At 39.6% G+C, this 16,858-nt stretch overlaps 1 protein-coding gene across 1 annotated transcript; it reads right to left on the bottom strand.

Moving 5' to 3' along the window:
- Positions 1 to 885: 885 nt before the first annotated feature.
- Positions 886 to 15,321, bottom strand: tmie (transmembrane inner ear). The gene is made up of 4 exons (XM_076296109.1): positions 15,208 to 15,321; positions 10,792 to 10,909; positions 10,460 to 10,609; positions 886 to 1,142 (listed from the first exon to the last, which is right to left on the bottom strand). The coding sequence occupies exons 1-4, from the start codon at positions 15,319 to 15,321 to the stop codon at positions 886 to 888; spliced, it is 639 nt and encodes a 212-aa protein (XP_076152224.1).
- Between the last annotated feature and the right edge of the window lie 1,537 nt (positions 15,322 to 16,858).

Genomic DNA, 16,858 nt, shown 5'->3' with positions numbered 1-16,858 from the left:
AAATAAAAGAGTGGAATTGTTCAGGACATTTTACCGATAGCCATATAAGCACTTTAAAATGCATACTTGTTCTTTTCATCAGCGATTATTTTTCATCAGCGATTATGGACACATTTCTTATCATGCTGATATTTTCCAGGTAGCCTATCTCAAAGGTGTTGCCTGGATTTCCTTTTGCCAAGATCCCTCGCCTGCCAGTTGTACTTGTTTGAATCATGGATCTTGACCAATTATGTTGTCATAATTCAAACATGTACAATATTTTTCAGCTTTTTGGATTTTTTTATTTGTATTATTTGTATGAAAAGATACAGTGTGAGCTGTTCCTACAACTGTCCATATAGCCTGTTTATATGCCAATAATGTTAATAGCTCTATAGTTAAAAAATAACTATAGAGCTTAGCTGCCATGTGGTTTATTTGAAGTCCACTGTCTGGTTTTATAAGAATATATTGACATATAAAGTGTACATCATCGTATTGTGAATAATGAAATAAATGAAAATTACCTTGAATACCTTAAATATATTGTCATCTCAAGTGTCTAGAATTCATGGTGCTAAATCTGAATGCAGTATGTATAAAGTCAACCAGCATGAAATGCACATCACATCTGCCTCTCTGTTATTCTATGCATATAAATAGAGTATTACAATATTATAAGAAAACTTTTAAATGCCTGGATTTGTGCCAATGTGCCCCTGATACAATAAATAAGGTCATCAAGGTGTATATGCTTAGTTATATAACAACAATTTTATTTGAATTGGAAGACGTTTATTATTGTCATACAATAAAATACAAATCTCTTTATAAAAAATGAAAATATAATCATAAAAAATGTTTACTAAAAGTTTAGCACATTTTGGAAGGGGGAGTGACAGTTCACTTTTTTGCAGCTGTTTTTTTGGCTCCGCCCTTAGCCCCACCTTTCCCCTCGCCCCCTTTCTCTCCCTTCTCACCAGATTTCTTTCCTTTTCCTTCATCTTCGCCTTCTTTCTTTGCAGATTTTTCACCTTTTTTCTTGCCAGGTTCTTCTTTCTCTTCACCCTTCCCCTCTTTCTCCTCTTTCCCTTTTCCCTTTTTCTTGTCCACTTTCCCAGCCACTGTGGGCACTTCTTTTTTTTCTTCAACTTTTGCCGCTAGAAAAATAAGAGAAGAATCTAATTTAAGATTTACTCATTTTACCACACATTTCATGTTTATTCATTGTACATTTATGTCCATATATTTGACACATGCTGATGGAATACAAATCACCCTGGCAGGTGACAGACTAGCTTTGCATGAATCAATCATGAGGACCCAGGATGAAGTAGTCAAGTTCAGCTGTCTGTTCAGCAGCCACACATTACTATAGTAATAAGCAGTGTAACTCTCATAGCACAGGGAAGAAAGAATGAGGTAAGTTGTCACACTGTCAATAATTCCTCCAAAACTAGTGACAATGTTTCAAAAGTGAACTAGCTATTGTCGGTTGTGTGACAGCCTCCACTGAGTGTACATTTTATTTACTTTTCAAAACTAGAAAGGCCTTGACAGGGTTTAAATTCCAACTGTCAAAATGACCGCCTTGGTAGGCTAGTTCTAGCAGTTAATCAAAGGTGACAATGTAAAAAAAGATGAACAAACTAACATTATCCAGTCAAGTCAACATGTCACTTTGACTGAATTAAGTTATGTCATCCTGTAATGCCAGGTTTATACACATTTAGATAGCCTTAATGAGTTAATTTATTAATTTGAGGCCTGTTGCCACATGTGTTGTGTTGACTGATCAAAGCCCTGGAGGGTTTTCTTCTCTGAATTTCCAGCTGTTTGGATAGAGAGAAGCTGACATTCACTTTGGCTCATTGCAAATTGGCACAGCATTTGAAATCCTCATTTGAGAGCAGACAAGGAAAGCCCAGTGCAGAAAGGGAAGAAAGACTTGTTTGAAAACTAGTTTGGGAAAAGGACAATCAAGCATTACATCAAGCATCACATTACTTTAAACATACAAATGACTCATCAACAGGTGAAAACGAGTGTTTCTGTTTTCTGCTGTGTGGAACTATTTTCAGATACTCAAGAAGACTTGGGTTGAATGTGTGACAAAGCAAATAGTGCAGGCCGCATCTCAGGTGAAACTACTTCTCTTTTGCCAGTTATAAATTGTGACTTTTAATTATGCTGGCAGACCAGAGGTCACTGATTGAATTTAGTCTGACATTATTATTTGTACTAATGATTTGACATCTTGAGAGACAGGCATTCTCTGCAAAAGTGTCTTTCCTGAAGCCTAGAATCATATCTCAACACCATAGTTTTATTTCTATAGGGGACAGTGAGTGGGCTAGAAGTAGCTGTTCACATTATGATACACTTAAAATGACATCATATAACCATGTACAAAGATTACCATACTTTCAATATGAAGAGACAGTCATATAATGAATACGCTCTAGTCTAATGTGTTGTTTTAAACTCAAGTCTACACTTGTTAACAGCTCCATATTTATTATATTATATTTATACTGTTTACTATAGATTATTTGTATTGGCATGCATTCACCTTATACTTATAATCTTTTCAAAGCAGGCATATGAAACATACATGGCATTTCAGGTTTAGAGGCATGCCATCACAGAAAATACTCATGCATGTGTGAAGCAAAGAAAAAACAAACAAAAATATTATACTACTCATTATTTGCACAAAACAAAAGTGATCATTAGATTGAGTCTGCAAGAATCAATTATTGATTGTACAAGACCTAAAGAAAAACAATTCCCTGAACAGCTGAACACACAGATATGGGGGCAGCCGTGGCCTACTGGTTAGCGCTGGTATTAAGACATTTTGTTTTTCAAATGGCAACAAATAATTCCTTGCCTTTTACATTATCTTGATATCCACACCTAAAAATTCAAACTAATGTTACAGTCAGTGTAACACTCTATAACCAATAGTGTCAGAGGTCTGTTGGTCTGTCTGCTGAGGTCCAGTGACACTAGAACTGATGTTTTTTATTATTATGACCGCCGCGCAGCGAAGCGGCGGTCATATAGGTTTAGTCAGATTTTTTTTTTTTTTTTCTTTTTCGCATGTCCAAATTTCTGTCAATGATTCCCGGGACACTGAAAGACCGGGGTACACGAAACTTGGTGGGCATGTAACCCCACAAAAACATCGTTTTTCGTTTTGATCTGTGGCCCCCCCGCTGGACTGGACCCCCCCGAAAGGAGGGTAGGGCAGACACAGTTTTCTGTGAATATCTCGAAAACCGTAGGGTTTAGGAGGACCATTTTTTTTTGTATGTTGATCTCAAGGGGCCATGTCAACCCATTCCATAACCACTCATTTCATGTATAGCGCCACCTAGTTAAACACAAAAAAGTACAAATGAGGTGTTGTAATTCAAGGTATCTGTGACCTAACATAGTCAAAACTGCACGAAATTGGAAGTGTAGGATCATTATGACACCATCTGTATGCACGCCAAGTTTTGTGGAATTCCATTCATGGGGGGCCACACAATAAATTAATTTATGTTACTATACAGCAACTGGCCTGTAGGTGGCCGGAGACAGTTTTCTGTGAATATCTCGAGAACCGTAGGGCCTAGGAGGTCCACCTTTTTTATGTATGTTGGTCTTAAGGGGGCATGTCAACCCATTCCATTACCACTTATTTCATGTATAGCGCCACCTAGTTAAAAATTAAAAAGCAAAAAATTAGGTGTTTTCATCACAATATCTCTGGCTGACAAGGTCAAAACTGCACGAAATTAAAAGTGTTGGATCATTATGACACCCTCCAAATGCATGCCAAGTTTTGTGTACTTTCGTTCATGGGGGGCCTTACAATAAAATAATTTATGTGTACATTTAGTGACGTACACCAACAAGGATTCCCGGGACACTGAAAGACCGGGGTACACAAAACTTGGTGGGCATGTACCCCCACATGGATAGCATGGAACCGTCATTTTTCGTTTTGATCTGTAGCCCCCCCGCTGGACTGGACCCCCCGAAAGGAGGGTAGGGCAGACACAGTTCTCTGTGAATATCTTGAGAACTGTAGGGCCTAGGATGACCATTTTTTTCCGTATGTTTGCCTCCAGGGGTCATGTTAACCCATTTCATGTGCACACATGTGCACAAACAGATATACACACACACATACATTCACAGTAATCATACGTATGACACATACTCACACAGTAGACATATGTGCGCTTGCATGCACAGGCACACACACACAAGCACGCACACACACACACACACACACACACAACATAAACATAACACAAACAATCAAGAATTTCTCAGAATTATGAACAGGCAAGATGGAGGTGGGGTTGTATAAAATGAATTTCACATGTGAAATCTATGAACTAATCATGTTTTGGTACTTGTTGTCTAGCAGATACCAGTGAGAATTGAGTGTGGATAATGCAATTTAGTGAGACAGTTAGAATCATATAGGCCTTTCAGCGTGATTTCTTTTTGTGGAAAAAATGTGCTGGACTGGGCGGCGGTCATATTTTGTACCGCTCTGTGGTACATCTAGTTATTATTTTGTTTTACCTACATCAAGATTGTGTCATACATTATAACAGGAGAACTGCTGCAGTGCTCTGATTGGAATTAGAACCTGACAAAAGTGTCCAGGTCATATCTGGGCCACTCATTCCCTGATTAGAAGTGAGGTAGTGTTTCCCATCTCTTGAAGTAGTAGCTAATTGACACTGCCCCCACCCTTTAAGGTGAAATGAGCATTTTTTTCTCCACTTCTCTGGACAAAATTGCCCTAAAGCTTTGAAAGCTGTGGACATTGCCCTAAAGCTGTAATTTCACACACATTATCTTGTGTGGATGTGAAACAGGTGTGAAAAAAAGAGAATGGAAACAGGTCACACAAGCACACCTCAACTGCCACTTCAGATCACTGGCATATTACCACATTCTTTTGAGAAAATGACACAACATTGTTGTGTGGAAATAATCACCTCCGGCCATTACTTGCAATGCACAGCAAACAAAAAGCTATTTCTCTTTTTTCCCTGTCCTCTTTCGGACAACTAATCATTTATTTGCTACTGCTACTGTAATATGTGATCTACACACAACATTCCTCACAGCACCATTTCTGAGAACATCCATGACTGAGACAAGATGAGGTCAAATAATCCATTTGTTATTTTATCTCTCCTTGGACTGCCATGTCGTGATCAGTGCTCCCTTTTACGCAGTCTGTGATGTCAGCACAGCAGGACTGTTTTCTACTTGTATGCGTTGCTCTTCCACTGGACTGATCACATCCTGCCCACTCACTCTTTATGCTTATAATGCTGCTCTCCATGCCTGCTTCCTCAAGCATATGGCCTACAAAATAATGAGACTATATATACAGTATGGCTCAACTCTTTTAAATGTGGGGGAGACGGGGAGACAAGCTGACCTGATCTCACCACTGACTGACCAAAATACTATTATTGAAGACTCAGTAGGGTCATGTCAACCCCCACGTATTCTTATCTATTCCCTCTGTCCTATATGCACTGAGAGTGCACTGTTCACTTGTCACATAATAGCAGTGGTGTGCTGTGTGTGTGTGTGTGTGTGTGTGTGTGTGTGTGTGTTTGTGTGTGTGTGTGTGTGTACACTGTGCTGTTTTAGCATAGGAGTACAGGAACACAAACCCAGATAGAGATCTAAAAATGTACTTCGCCCTTAAGACTTTAATGGTAATTCTCAACCACAAGGTCTTTATGTTACAGAAATGTCCATGTGAATACCGTATATATATATATATATATATATATATATATATATATATATATATATATATACTGTATATATATACACATACATACCAAAACACAAGTGATAATTCAAGCAAACAGCAGCAGAGAAGAGTGCAGAACAGAAGACTGCATGCATCAAGTGTTCTAATAGGCTACATAGGTCTACCTATGAATGTATACAGTGCCTATAAAAAGTATTAACCCCCCCCCCCCCACACACACACACACACACACACTTATTAATAAAATGAAAGCACATTTAATAATGAAAGCACAATGAATAAAATGAAAGCACATTTCTACAAAGTAATGTTAATTAATTACAAATATATGATGCAAAATAAGCGAGTGTGTAAATATTCACCCCCTTAAAGTGACTGACCTAAATCAACAGCAGTCCAGCCGATTGGTGCTAATAGTCTCACAATTAGTGAAATGGAGATCGCCTAAGTGCAGTGAAATGTGTATAGTATAGTAATATAAAGACACCTGCGTCTGGAAGGTCCAGTCACTGGTCAATCAGTATTCCTGGCTATAATTCAATTATGAAGACAAAAGAACAGTCCAAACAACTCAAAGAAAGGTTATTGAACAGCATAAGTGAGGGGATGGATACAAAACAAATTCAAGTCCACCAATCAATAATGTAAGGAATATGGCAAATATGCAAATCTGTCTAGAGCAGGCCATCACCACAAACTGAGTTACCATTCAAGAATAATAATGGGTGGAGGAGGTCACCAAGGTATCTATGACAACTCTGAAGATAGAAACTATGCATACAACAACGTTTGCCCGAGTTCTTCACCAGTCAAAGCTCTGGGTGAGTGGCAAAGCTCTTATTAAATCTTGAGCAAAGTTCACCCAAAGACTTGTCGAAGACTCCAATGTGAAATGTAAGAAGGTTTGTTGGTCTGATGAAACCAAAATGGAGCTTTTTTGCCATAAGATTAGATGCTATTTTTTGGCGTACAACAAACACTGCACAACACCAAAAACGCACCATCCCTAATTTGAAGCATGGTGGTGGTAGCATCATGCTGTGGGATACTTCTCGACAGCAGGCCCTGGAAGGCTTGTAAAGGTAAAAGTAATTCAGCAAAATATATGGAATGGATGTGCATCTAGTAAATGCTGACTTGAAGGGGGTGAATATTTATGCATCTCAAAGCATCTCTCATTTTGCATTATATATTTTAAATTAATTAACATTACTTTGTAGAATTCTGCTTTCACCTTGACATCAAAGAGGGGATTTATTTTTAAGCAGTAAAAGTGGAAATATCCAAGGGGGGGGGGGGGTGAATACTTTTTATAGGCACTGTTAGTGTATAGAATGTAGAATGTACTGTATACATCTACAAATATAACTCTTAAATAGAGCCCAGATACAAACATAGCTCATAGATAAAAGCATTAAAAAGGCATGTTATATGTCATAGTATTCTGAGGTATGTTCAAAAGCATTTTAGACCTCCTAATAGCCAATCATTCCATGTGTGGCTTGATCTAAAACTAAAACTACAAAAGACGACAAACCTTTCATCTCTTACAAGACGCACAGCACAATGCCACCTAATGGCAATGCAATGCTACGTTACTGACTAAAAGGCCTCCTAAAGGTGCACTCAGCTATGGCTGAGACCTTACATGTGGGGATTTGTGGCACACAGATGTGAAATGAGACGGTGGAACGATTCCACTATATTCTGGACAGGCTACTTCCAAGCAGAGGTGCATTCACGAGCAGATGTCATTTGCGGAGGAAGATGCCTCCCACGCCTTCCGGAGAGACTACACAGACAGTGTTGTGACAGAGGAGGAGCAGGGGAGAGACAGTCACAGCAGGGAAAGTGCTATCCCATCTCCGCTTGGGCGATGGGATTAGTCATTTCTTCCTCCTCCCTGACCACAGGTAGCTGACTGGCACTTCGAGCCTGTACCTGCTCAGAGACGGTGGCGAGAGCCGTGGCATCGGAGAAGGCAGCTAGAAAGAGAGGAAGAGGAAGTGGAGGAGGAGGAGGAGGAAGAGGTGGAGTATGAGGAAAGGGCAAAGCAAGGGCAGGTGCCAGAAAAAAGGTTGCAGAACACGGAGAGGACAGATTACAGAAGTGGGAAAGACCCGACTACAACTCCTCCATGAAAGATAGTAAGAGTATTTTTGTGCTGTGACTAAAAGAAGATCCTACAACCTGATGTACACTATAATTAACATTATTACCCATCTCGGCATTCTCATTTAGCTACCTGTCAATAGACATCAGTAGTTCTAACAATATAAGTATCACTTTTGCCCCTACTGGTGCCGACATTTCATATTTTGCAGAGGACTAACTGTAATTTATGTATTATACCATATAATCATCTCACTGTATTTTGATATCCCCAAGAATCAAATCTATTTTGAACATGGATTGTAAGGGCACTGATATTTCACATAACTGGAAAAGATTTACATTAATATGAGTGCCAAACAACATGCACAGAAATTTCAGAGAGTGTACACTCAATAAAAATTGCACCCCTAAAAGTGTCACTACAGACATCTAGAAGTGTTACATTAAGATGATAGTATTTTCTTTAAGTTTTAAAATTTGTGGAAAATATTTGCACACATAAATAATATTTCCTGTGTGGAGAAAAAACGTCCAAGCCTTAAAGTTTCAACAGTGTAAGAGTAAACCATCTATATCTTTCTCCATCTGCTCAGTTTTAAATGAACCACCACCGGCCTTTCATCACTACAAAATAAATGCACCATATTAGTTAGTTGACAGCTAAGTGACACATTATTTGTGGACCCCTGGTCTAGTCAATAGTTCCCATCCCCTTTGTAGGTGTCTGCATTATAATCTAACTGGTACACATGGTACCCCTGAAATTTCAGATGTGTAAAACTGTTCTAGATAAATTGGCACCAAAGCATGTTAGAATCAGGCCATCTATATATATATCTATAAAGCAAGAAGCGTCTGTGTGTGTGTGTGTGTGTCTGTGGCACGCATATCTCGCTGACCGTTTGTCAGACTGATTTCAGACTGTCTTGCTACGGGCATGAGTAAGTGCACTGCCGAATTTGACGTTGTTTGAATAAGAAATGCAAAAGATATCGTTAAATAGCCTATATCGGTAAAAGAAGCACACATTGGCTTTCGCCGCTAGCCACTCCCCCTTCCACACAGCACTGTAGGACTGTAGCCTAAGCTACCAGTGAAGATAGAAGCAGGGTTTTGGCAGAACTGATCAGTGTAGGTTACACGGGTAAAAACTTAAGCGAGTGCAAGATAACTCCACGGATTTTGCAACAACACGCCAACATGCCAACACACGCAGGTAGGCTATGCAGTGGCTCTTCAAAATGACGTAAAAAAAGATGTGATATAAGCGGACAATTCGAATAGCCCAGGCTACGTTGGACTGTCTTTAGACTTTGAATAAGCACACGACAATTCCAACTGCAAGGTCCTAAATTGAAACGAACGATAATGGTCCCGAATAAAAGAACGTCCCAGAATGCCACACATAAAGCATAACCAGCGACAAGAAAACGAGTGGCAGACAGTGTGATGTCACTTATATGAATAGCCCAGGCTACTTTGGACTGTCTTTAGACTTTGAATAAACAAACGACAATTCCAACTGCAAGGTCCTAAATTGAAACGAGCGATAATGGTCCCGAATTAAAGAACGTCTCAGAATGCCACACATGCATAACCAGCGACAAGCAACGAGTGGCAGACAGAGTGTGATGTCACTTATAGGCCACCGGAGACTGTTTTTGAGTCACACCGTTGCAAATTCCATATGATGCATCATTCCACAAAATGGTTTGTTTTCTCTATCATCAAGTTATTCAATAGGCTAAGCATATAGCCTTGACTCAAAACAGCTGTTGTCATTTTGATTTGTAAATAATGTCACATGCAGCCATGCTTAAATTCTGCTCATTTCACATTTATTATATTATATTATCTGTAGGCCTATTCATTATTGAATGCTTACCTGGAATTATGTTTTTCCTTATCATCCTATTTTTAAAGCAGGCCTACCTGCAGGCATGTAATTGGGCTACAGGAATAGCAAGTTTGAACGGGCACTGCACTAGTGATATTAAAAGGCTGGTGTTCATCATGAAATTTAACTGAATAGCATGATATAATATCACTAATCTAAATCATATAATCATCTAAATCAACTAATCATCTAAATGAGCTCATTACAATCCCATGTGATCGTCAAATAAAGCAAAGATAACATATCTGCACCAAATGAGACAAGAAAAAAACAGAGGGCAAACTTATTGATGTTTCATCAGTAATCTAAGGATACATACTTAGGGTTAAATCTCCTCCAAATGATGTTGGATGCTTTCATTAAAGCATGTCTGACTAGCATATGCATTAGGGTCTCGTCATCTGTACAATTACCACTTGCTGAAACAAAATTCTCAAAACACTTTTGGATATTGTTTTGAAATGTCAAACTTTCCACTCAGTCTTGTCAGACTAACATAAATAGAAGAATTTCTGGGAGGATCAGTCACACTGATCAAATTTGTAGTGGAAAGTAAAACCCATTTTTTTTACCAATTTGTACTATTAAAAAGACTCTTGACAAGTATTATATGCTGACTCTTTAACAAAGTGAGACAGCGGAATAGCACTTACTGGCTGGTATCTCTGTGAGCTCGTTGAGTGGAGGAACTGTCTCCAGTGTGTTGCAATAGGACTTCGCTGCTACTCTTTGAGCATGTCGCGCTTCAATCTCTTTTTTCGTGCGGGGAATTCGACATTTGAAGATGCAGCAGAGTGTAATCACTGTTTTTTAAAAAAGGAAGAAATTGCACATGCTTAATATTTTCTTTTAGGAACAACTCATCTAAGAATACGGTCAAAAATGTAAGATGCTGACAGAATCTTGTGATACTGTAAGATGTCAGATTTTTGCAGACATTAGCACTTAAATTAGGGATTGTTAAGGAAACATGCAATTATATTACCGATGGCAAGGATGAACATGGAAAAGATTCCCACAACCTGCCATAGCCGTAGACCCCAGAACACAACGGTCTCTGATGTGAGGGGATCTGGTTTTGGAGGAGGATCTGTAGGTAAAAGCTGAGAAAGACAATTGTGTGATGTGTGTGAAGCAACAATAACTAGAACAGGGTTTATTAACAACATGGGTACAACATGCAGCACATTTGTGACTGCTGCCAGCAGTTTGAAACAATGAGGGATCTAAAAAAGTGAGCTCCTCAAATACCCGGGGAAATTTCAGTCTTAATTGTGTTATACAGAATACATCTGCATACAAGGGACAACCCCTAGCTAAAAGCTAAACAATTTAATTGGACATGTCTGACAGTTGTCAACATGCCAGCAGACACGAAACCAGTATGCCTGATTAAAAGAAAGCATTAAGCTAGCCTCTAGGAAGTTAAATTCATACTGTATGTTGACATGACAGAGAATTGACATCATGAGTTATAGCATATTAGAATGTCAGTTAGTCTCCAGGCTAAGAGCAAGAACACATGGAAAATGGCATTTCATGTTTACACTAATGTTTTTTATGCCTTTAAGTCAGTTCTTTTATATTATTAATTTGACTGTCACGACACACAACATTTCTTCCAGAGGGAATAGACCACCTGTCTTGAAAAAAGAACAGTCTTTTTCTCCTTTGTACTAATTGCTATCAAGTCTAGAAATAACAGTGCAACATTTAAGGAGGGCTTCTTTTATTTACTCTGCTATGAGAGTTCACTCTTGTTCTTTTTCTAAAAGGATAGTTTTTTGAGAATTGATAGCATTTTCAAAGTACGACCTTGATCTATGATCTATGATCCTTTCATTTTTTTTCCCTTCTGCACTCAACTACACCTAAACTAACTACACTCCTTGAGTTTTTACATTTCATTTACATAAGACAAGTTAATGATGGTGTTATGTCTTGACATGCTATTTGTATGCCACTTGTATGGACTATGGTCAGGTGAACCAACCTGGGGAAACTGCAGGAAAAGGATGCCAGACTAATAAGACTAATAAGACTCATAAGCATCTCTGCCACCCACTCAGGGCAGCTAACTGTCTCTTTCCAAAATAGGGCAGCTGTTCAGAGCTGCATTTTCAGTTTCTAATGCTGGGGGGTTAAAGACAGTAAGTGGACTTTCCAGCTCTTTGGTAACTTTGGCACTTTGGTTGAGAAAAGCCTTCAAGAGTTTGAGCTGCCTTACCTCGATGGTATCAACTTGTGTAAACTATACAGAAAAAAAAGCCATCTGCTGGTTTTCCTGTTACAGTGTTATTTTGATATTACTTCTTATGTTGTATATTTTCCCAATCCTTTCCTCTCTACCTTGGTAAAAAGATATGGAGCTTTCCTAACAAGATGTCTGACAGCCTCCATAGGCCACAACCATAGACAGTAGGCCTACAAGAAATGGACACAGCCACCCCATAGGACTTCAATAAAGACAAGTGAAGCCAATTTGAATTTGAATTTCATAGGCCGAGATAAATGTCCCCTCTCCCCACTGCCTTTCGGCGGCTGGCAGCAGCAAACCGATCAGACGAGCCCGAGATGATGATCAAGTTTATCGTTGCCTACGATAGGCCTAGTGAAACTTCCCTTCACCAAGTCCGAAATAATTATTTACCAGAAAAATAATAGTTTGAACGTAACCCGATGTACAGGAATGCCATTTGCGCCAAATTTATAGGAGTCATTGCAGATGAAAAGACGTCTTAAAATTGCGAACAATGCATACAAGGCCTTCCCGAATGACAGAGATACAGATATCGCCGAAAAGGAGTGCGTCATTGACCGCAGTTACATGCAGGGAGTAACCCGGTTTTCAACAGCAATATTCGTTTTGCGCGCGAGTTGTGTAAACTCATTTTGATGGCATCAATCAATTTAATCCGGTATTTGGCGCAAACCGAATATTGCTGCTACATTTAAAGCCCGAATATTCCATGCATGTATAACTGTGGTCATTGTGTACGGTGAATTGAATGGACACATTTAGATCGAGCATGGTAAGTCATTGCAATAGCCTATAATAATAGGCCTACCATTTCGTTACTGCATTAACCATAGTGATGTTCTTATTGAAAATTTAAAAATACTAAAATTAAAAAGTAAATTGCATTGTGGGGCTGTCAAATGATTATTGCAATCATCATTGCAAAATCACATAAAAATCCCCCAGGCTACTTGGAACATCTCTTTAAATTGTGCTCAAATACATTTCTATGGAAGATGCTAGCATGGCGAGATGGTTTAGCCAAGGCCTAAAGCTCATGAAGGATAGTATGTAAAACATTGAGCCATGAGATGAGCAGTTTGAAGCCCTTAAAAGACGTGCACTGTTAATTTACTCACTGTTATTTTTATTTAATTAATCTTGAGATGTTTTAAGTTTAAATTTCAGCTCAGTAAAGCACTTAAAGCACCAACACTTCATTAAGTTACTTTTCTTGTAGAATTGTAAATCATAAGTCATAGGACAACCTATATAGGACAGTAACTAAGGAAGAAAAGTGAACCTGCTGCGGTGTTAAATGTGATGTGGTTGAAAATGTGGGTGCACCTAACTTTTGTGCTGGAGCACCGAAGAAAAAAAGTAAGGCGCGCCAGTGCAACCAGTGCAAAAAGTTAGTCTGGAGCCCTGTTATGACATCATTTTAGCATTAGTTTTAGCAAGGTTTATTAGAGACGTAAAAGTGATATACAAGGTTATGACGCAAGTTGCACAATGTTGTATTTCTCTGGAAATAGCCTATAAATGGTTCATATAAACGCTTAAAACACCTCAAAGTTAGGCTATTCACTGTCATAGTGACGCCAAAATGATTGGGGGTCAATGGAATGTCAACACCAGGTGAAACCTTATTAGCCTCAGAGCCTCCCATATGCTTTCCGAACGTTCGCTTACACCCTTGGGCCTTGGACACAACATAAGCAACCTGTCTGTTGAACAAAAGTTAATCATAGTGTAGATGTTCACTGTTTTGCTGAAGGAGAGAAAAAAAGTCATAATCTCTTTTGCAATGTCACACCTTAGATCAGATTAGCTGGTATATGTGTGAAACACATGGATAGCTACATGAAGCTATGTGTTAGCATAACATTTGCAACTAGATGACTCTAATATGTTAACACTTCTCAAAAGCACATTCCTAACAAAAAAGGTTTGTAAAACAAACATTGACATAGCAACTTTGGGTTGTGTTTAAACATGTTTTGAAACTGAACATTGCACTCCAATACAGGTTCCTGACTTCCTATATCCTGTTTTCTGGGTGTGCTATATTGCTAATATGAACCATCAGCCAGGAGGTAAAACTAATGAGTGGAATAAATCTTTTGTAATCTACAAGCTCCAAAATACGATATATGGTCCCAAATGCTTAAAACTTTATTAGAAACTAAAACTACCTGATAAATAATTGAACTCATTTCTTGCATTATTTTATTCCAATATTGCGTAACTTTTCCCTCCATTCACTGTTTTGTGGAAGGTGTAAGATAAATGCTAACTGAGCCACCCATCTGTTGGTGATTTAGAATCTTTTTATGTCTGTTGTTAAGAAGCCAAGGTTCCCACTGAGCTGATGAGCCACACCTGTGGTCGGAGCCCTATAATCCTGTCAGCACAGGTGTGTGCATGAAATTAGCCCATTTACATCTCAAGGTCCCTGCTAAGACACTTCAAAGACACCTGTTGTGAAACCTACTTGATCAGAGTCCTATCTACAGCTTTTTGGAGTGAGCATTTCTCCAGTATACACTGGAAGTTATTGGAATCAGTGGGTAGCCTCAGGCAGCAATGTTGGTTATGGAGTTTTACAATTTTATGATTTATGTGATTATGTAAGCATAAAGAACTGGCTCATTTGTTCTTTCTGGTTCTGCTTTTTCATAAGTGTGGTTTAATAATGTCATGCACATTTTTAAAACATGGCTCAACATTATCAAGACCGCATTAATGATCATATTGTTTAGTAACAACAGGATTACCTTTAAGTGTCCATAATTACTCTCCTATACTCATATCAGCTCTCAGCCTGTGCATGTACTACATACAGAATGCTATGGTACACACACACACATACACACACAAATATACAGATACACACATGAGGCATTGAAGCAAACCATCCCAAATGCTGGTTTGGTGAATGTCTGGGTCTAACCATGCTACTCTGTGTTCATAGCACATGCACCAATTCTGCTCAGCCACCTGCCCTTTATGAGCAATTAGCATGGCACAGCGCCTCAATATACCCTCCCACCCCTTACAAACTCGCCTGCCGATGTCATCCTAACCACTGTCACCAGCACATCCACGCGCTATTGCTGTGCCTGTGTGTAGAGTTGCGAGTAAAACCAGGCGTTCTCCTACCTCTGGGTCGGGCACTTGGGAAGCCACATCGAGTATGTAATGGGAGAGCAACACAGCCACGGCGGCTGACAGCAACAGCACCGGGGGAGGGCACGTAGGCCGATCTGCCGCCATTCTTCCCCTTCCTCACGTTCCCTCCCTTCCTCTCTCTCTCCCTCTCTCTCTCTTTCTCGGTCCTTCCTTCAGAATCTCCTGTCCCCACCCTGCCCCCCACTCTTGCGCACTACGACCAGCAGGGCTAACAATTGGTCCAGGTGATTGATGGCCCGGAACAGCTCTCTCACACACGCTTTACTGGCCTCATACTCTCTGTCTGCCTCAGCCCCTGCCTCATCTCCTCTCCCCACCACACAGCGATCCCTCTCTGCAGTGCACAGGCAGAAGCCAGCCCATCGGTTAGGGGCCATTAATTAATTAAGGGGCCGGTGTCGCTTACAGCCCAGCCTGCCAGGAATACTACCAGCAACAACATGGAGGGGGAGGGAACACCTCACTACAAATGCTCCTCTGGTACAGAGAGCAAAAACGATTGGTTCCCTTTGGGGATTACACACTGAATGGGAATATTGCTGACTGGGCTTGTGAATCCTGATAGAAGAGGTGTAGAAAAAGAGTACGATGATCCCACATATAGCCGGAGAGTTACATTGACATACTCCAGGCTGTTTTCTTGTGTGTTTTTATATAATAAACTTGATACTACATACTTGGTATAAGTAAGATGAATTCACTATGAACAACTCTGTCGACTCTCTATTCTTTGCAATAACACAAACAATTCTAATGTGGTCTTCAGCTTTGATTTGGTGTGCAGTTTTGACGACAGATGTTGCACTTTCCAAATATTAAAAAGAAAACATGTGAAATGATGTAAAAATCCCCCAAAACCTTCCATAACAAAGTCCACACCACCCACAGTGGTCTGCCTAAAACCTTCTCAACTTGCTCTTATAGTGTCAAGGTCTCAGTAGCTGTCTATACAACAGTTAGGTCTCTCCCCACTGCCGGACAGACACTGAAATGCTGTCTGCTTCAGTGCTTTGTGATGGTGAGAGGAATTATCTAATTTGGGTGTCCCAGAAATAATTACTTTGAAATCAAAGGGGACAGGCCATGGACAGAACAAGAATGTTGAAAGAATACTCCAGAACAGTTTTATGGTATATACTTTAAATTTGTTCTTTTTAATGTAAAATGTTTGACTACTCTTTTCAGTAGATGATGTCAGCACTGCAAGGGTATAGGTATTGTTCACCCTTTCAACAAGAAACAGCAAGATCCATCCCAATACTGTGGAACTTTGTGCAAAGGAGAGGCATCAGTAGCAATGGGAAATGGCTCTTCCCAAAATTCTATAAAACTCAGTTTTCATCACTGGCCTTTTCAATCATGTAGGGCAACTGCCTTTTTACCCAGAAGGAGGTGCGGCCAGTGCCATGGTGACACGGTAGCACGTAATCTGTCTTGTCACGAGTGAAAACATACATCTGAAGAGGTGAATTGCAGTTATGCAGTTGCGCTGGAAACAGTTTCTGAAGTAATGCTACTTGACAGCATTGGCAATCTATTGAACATGTTTCTTTTCTGTCTCTTTCTCTTTTTTGCTTTAGTCCTCCAGGAGTACTCCAAGAACAAATGACATTTTCTATTT

Source organism: Alosa pseudoharengus, unplaced genomic scaffold (assembly GCF_046254945.1).
Source record: "Alosa pseudoharengus isolate Yale_2024_CS ecotype anadromous, Long Island Sound unplaced genomic scaffold, YU_APseudo_1.1 YU_APseudo_1.1_scf_2, whole genome shotgun sequence".
Lineage (NCBI taxonomy): Eukaryota > Metazoa > Chordata > Actinopteri > Clupeiformes > Clupeidae > Alosa > Alosa pseudoharengus.
The sequence above is the reverse complement of the archived record's forward strand: the minus strand, read 5'-3'. Positions and strand labels throughout refer to the sequence as shown.

Excerpts from the sequence above, each read along its gene's own strand:
- tmie (XM_076296109.1), bottom strand. The coding sequence starts at position 15,321 with ATGGCGGCAGATCGGCCTACGTGCCCTCCCCCGGTGCTGTTGCTGTCA. Across the intron at positions 10,910-15,207 it reads CCCAAGTGCCCGACCCAGAG|CTTTTACCTACAGATCCTCC; the intron begins GTAGGAGAACGC and ends TGTCTTTCTCAG. Across the intron at positions 10,610-10,791 it reads CATGTTCATCCTTGCCATCG|TGATTACACTCTGCTGCATC; the intron begins GTAATATAATTG and ends TTTAAAAAACAG.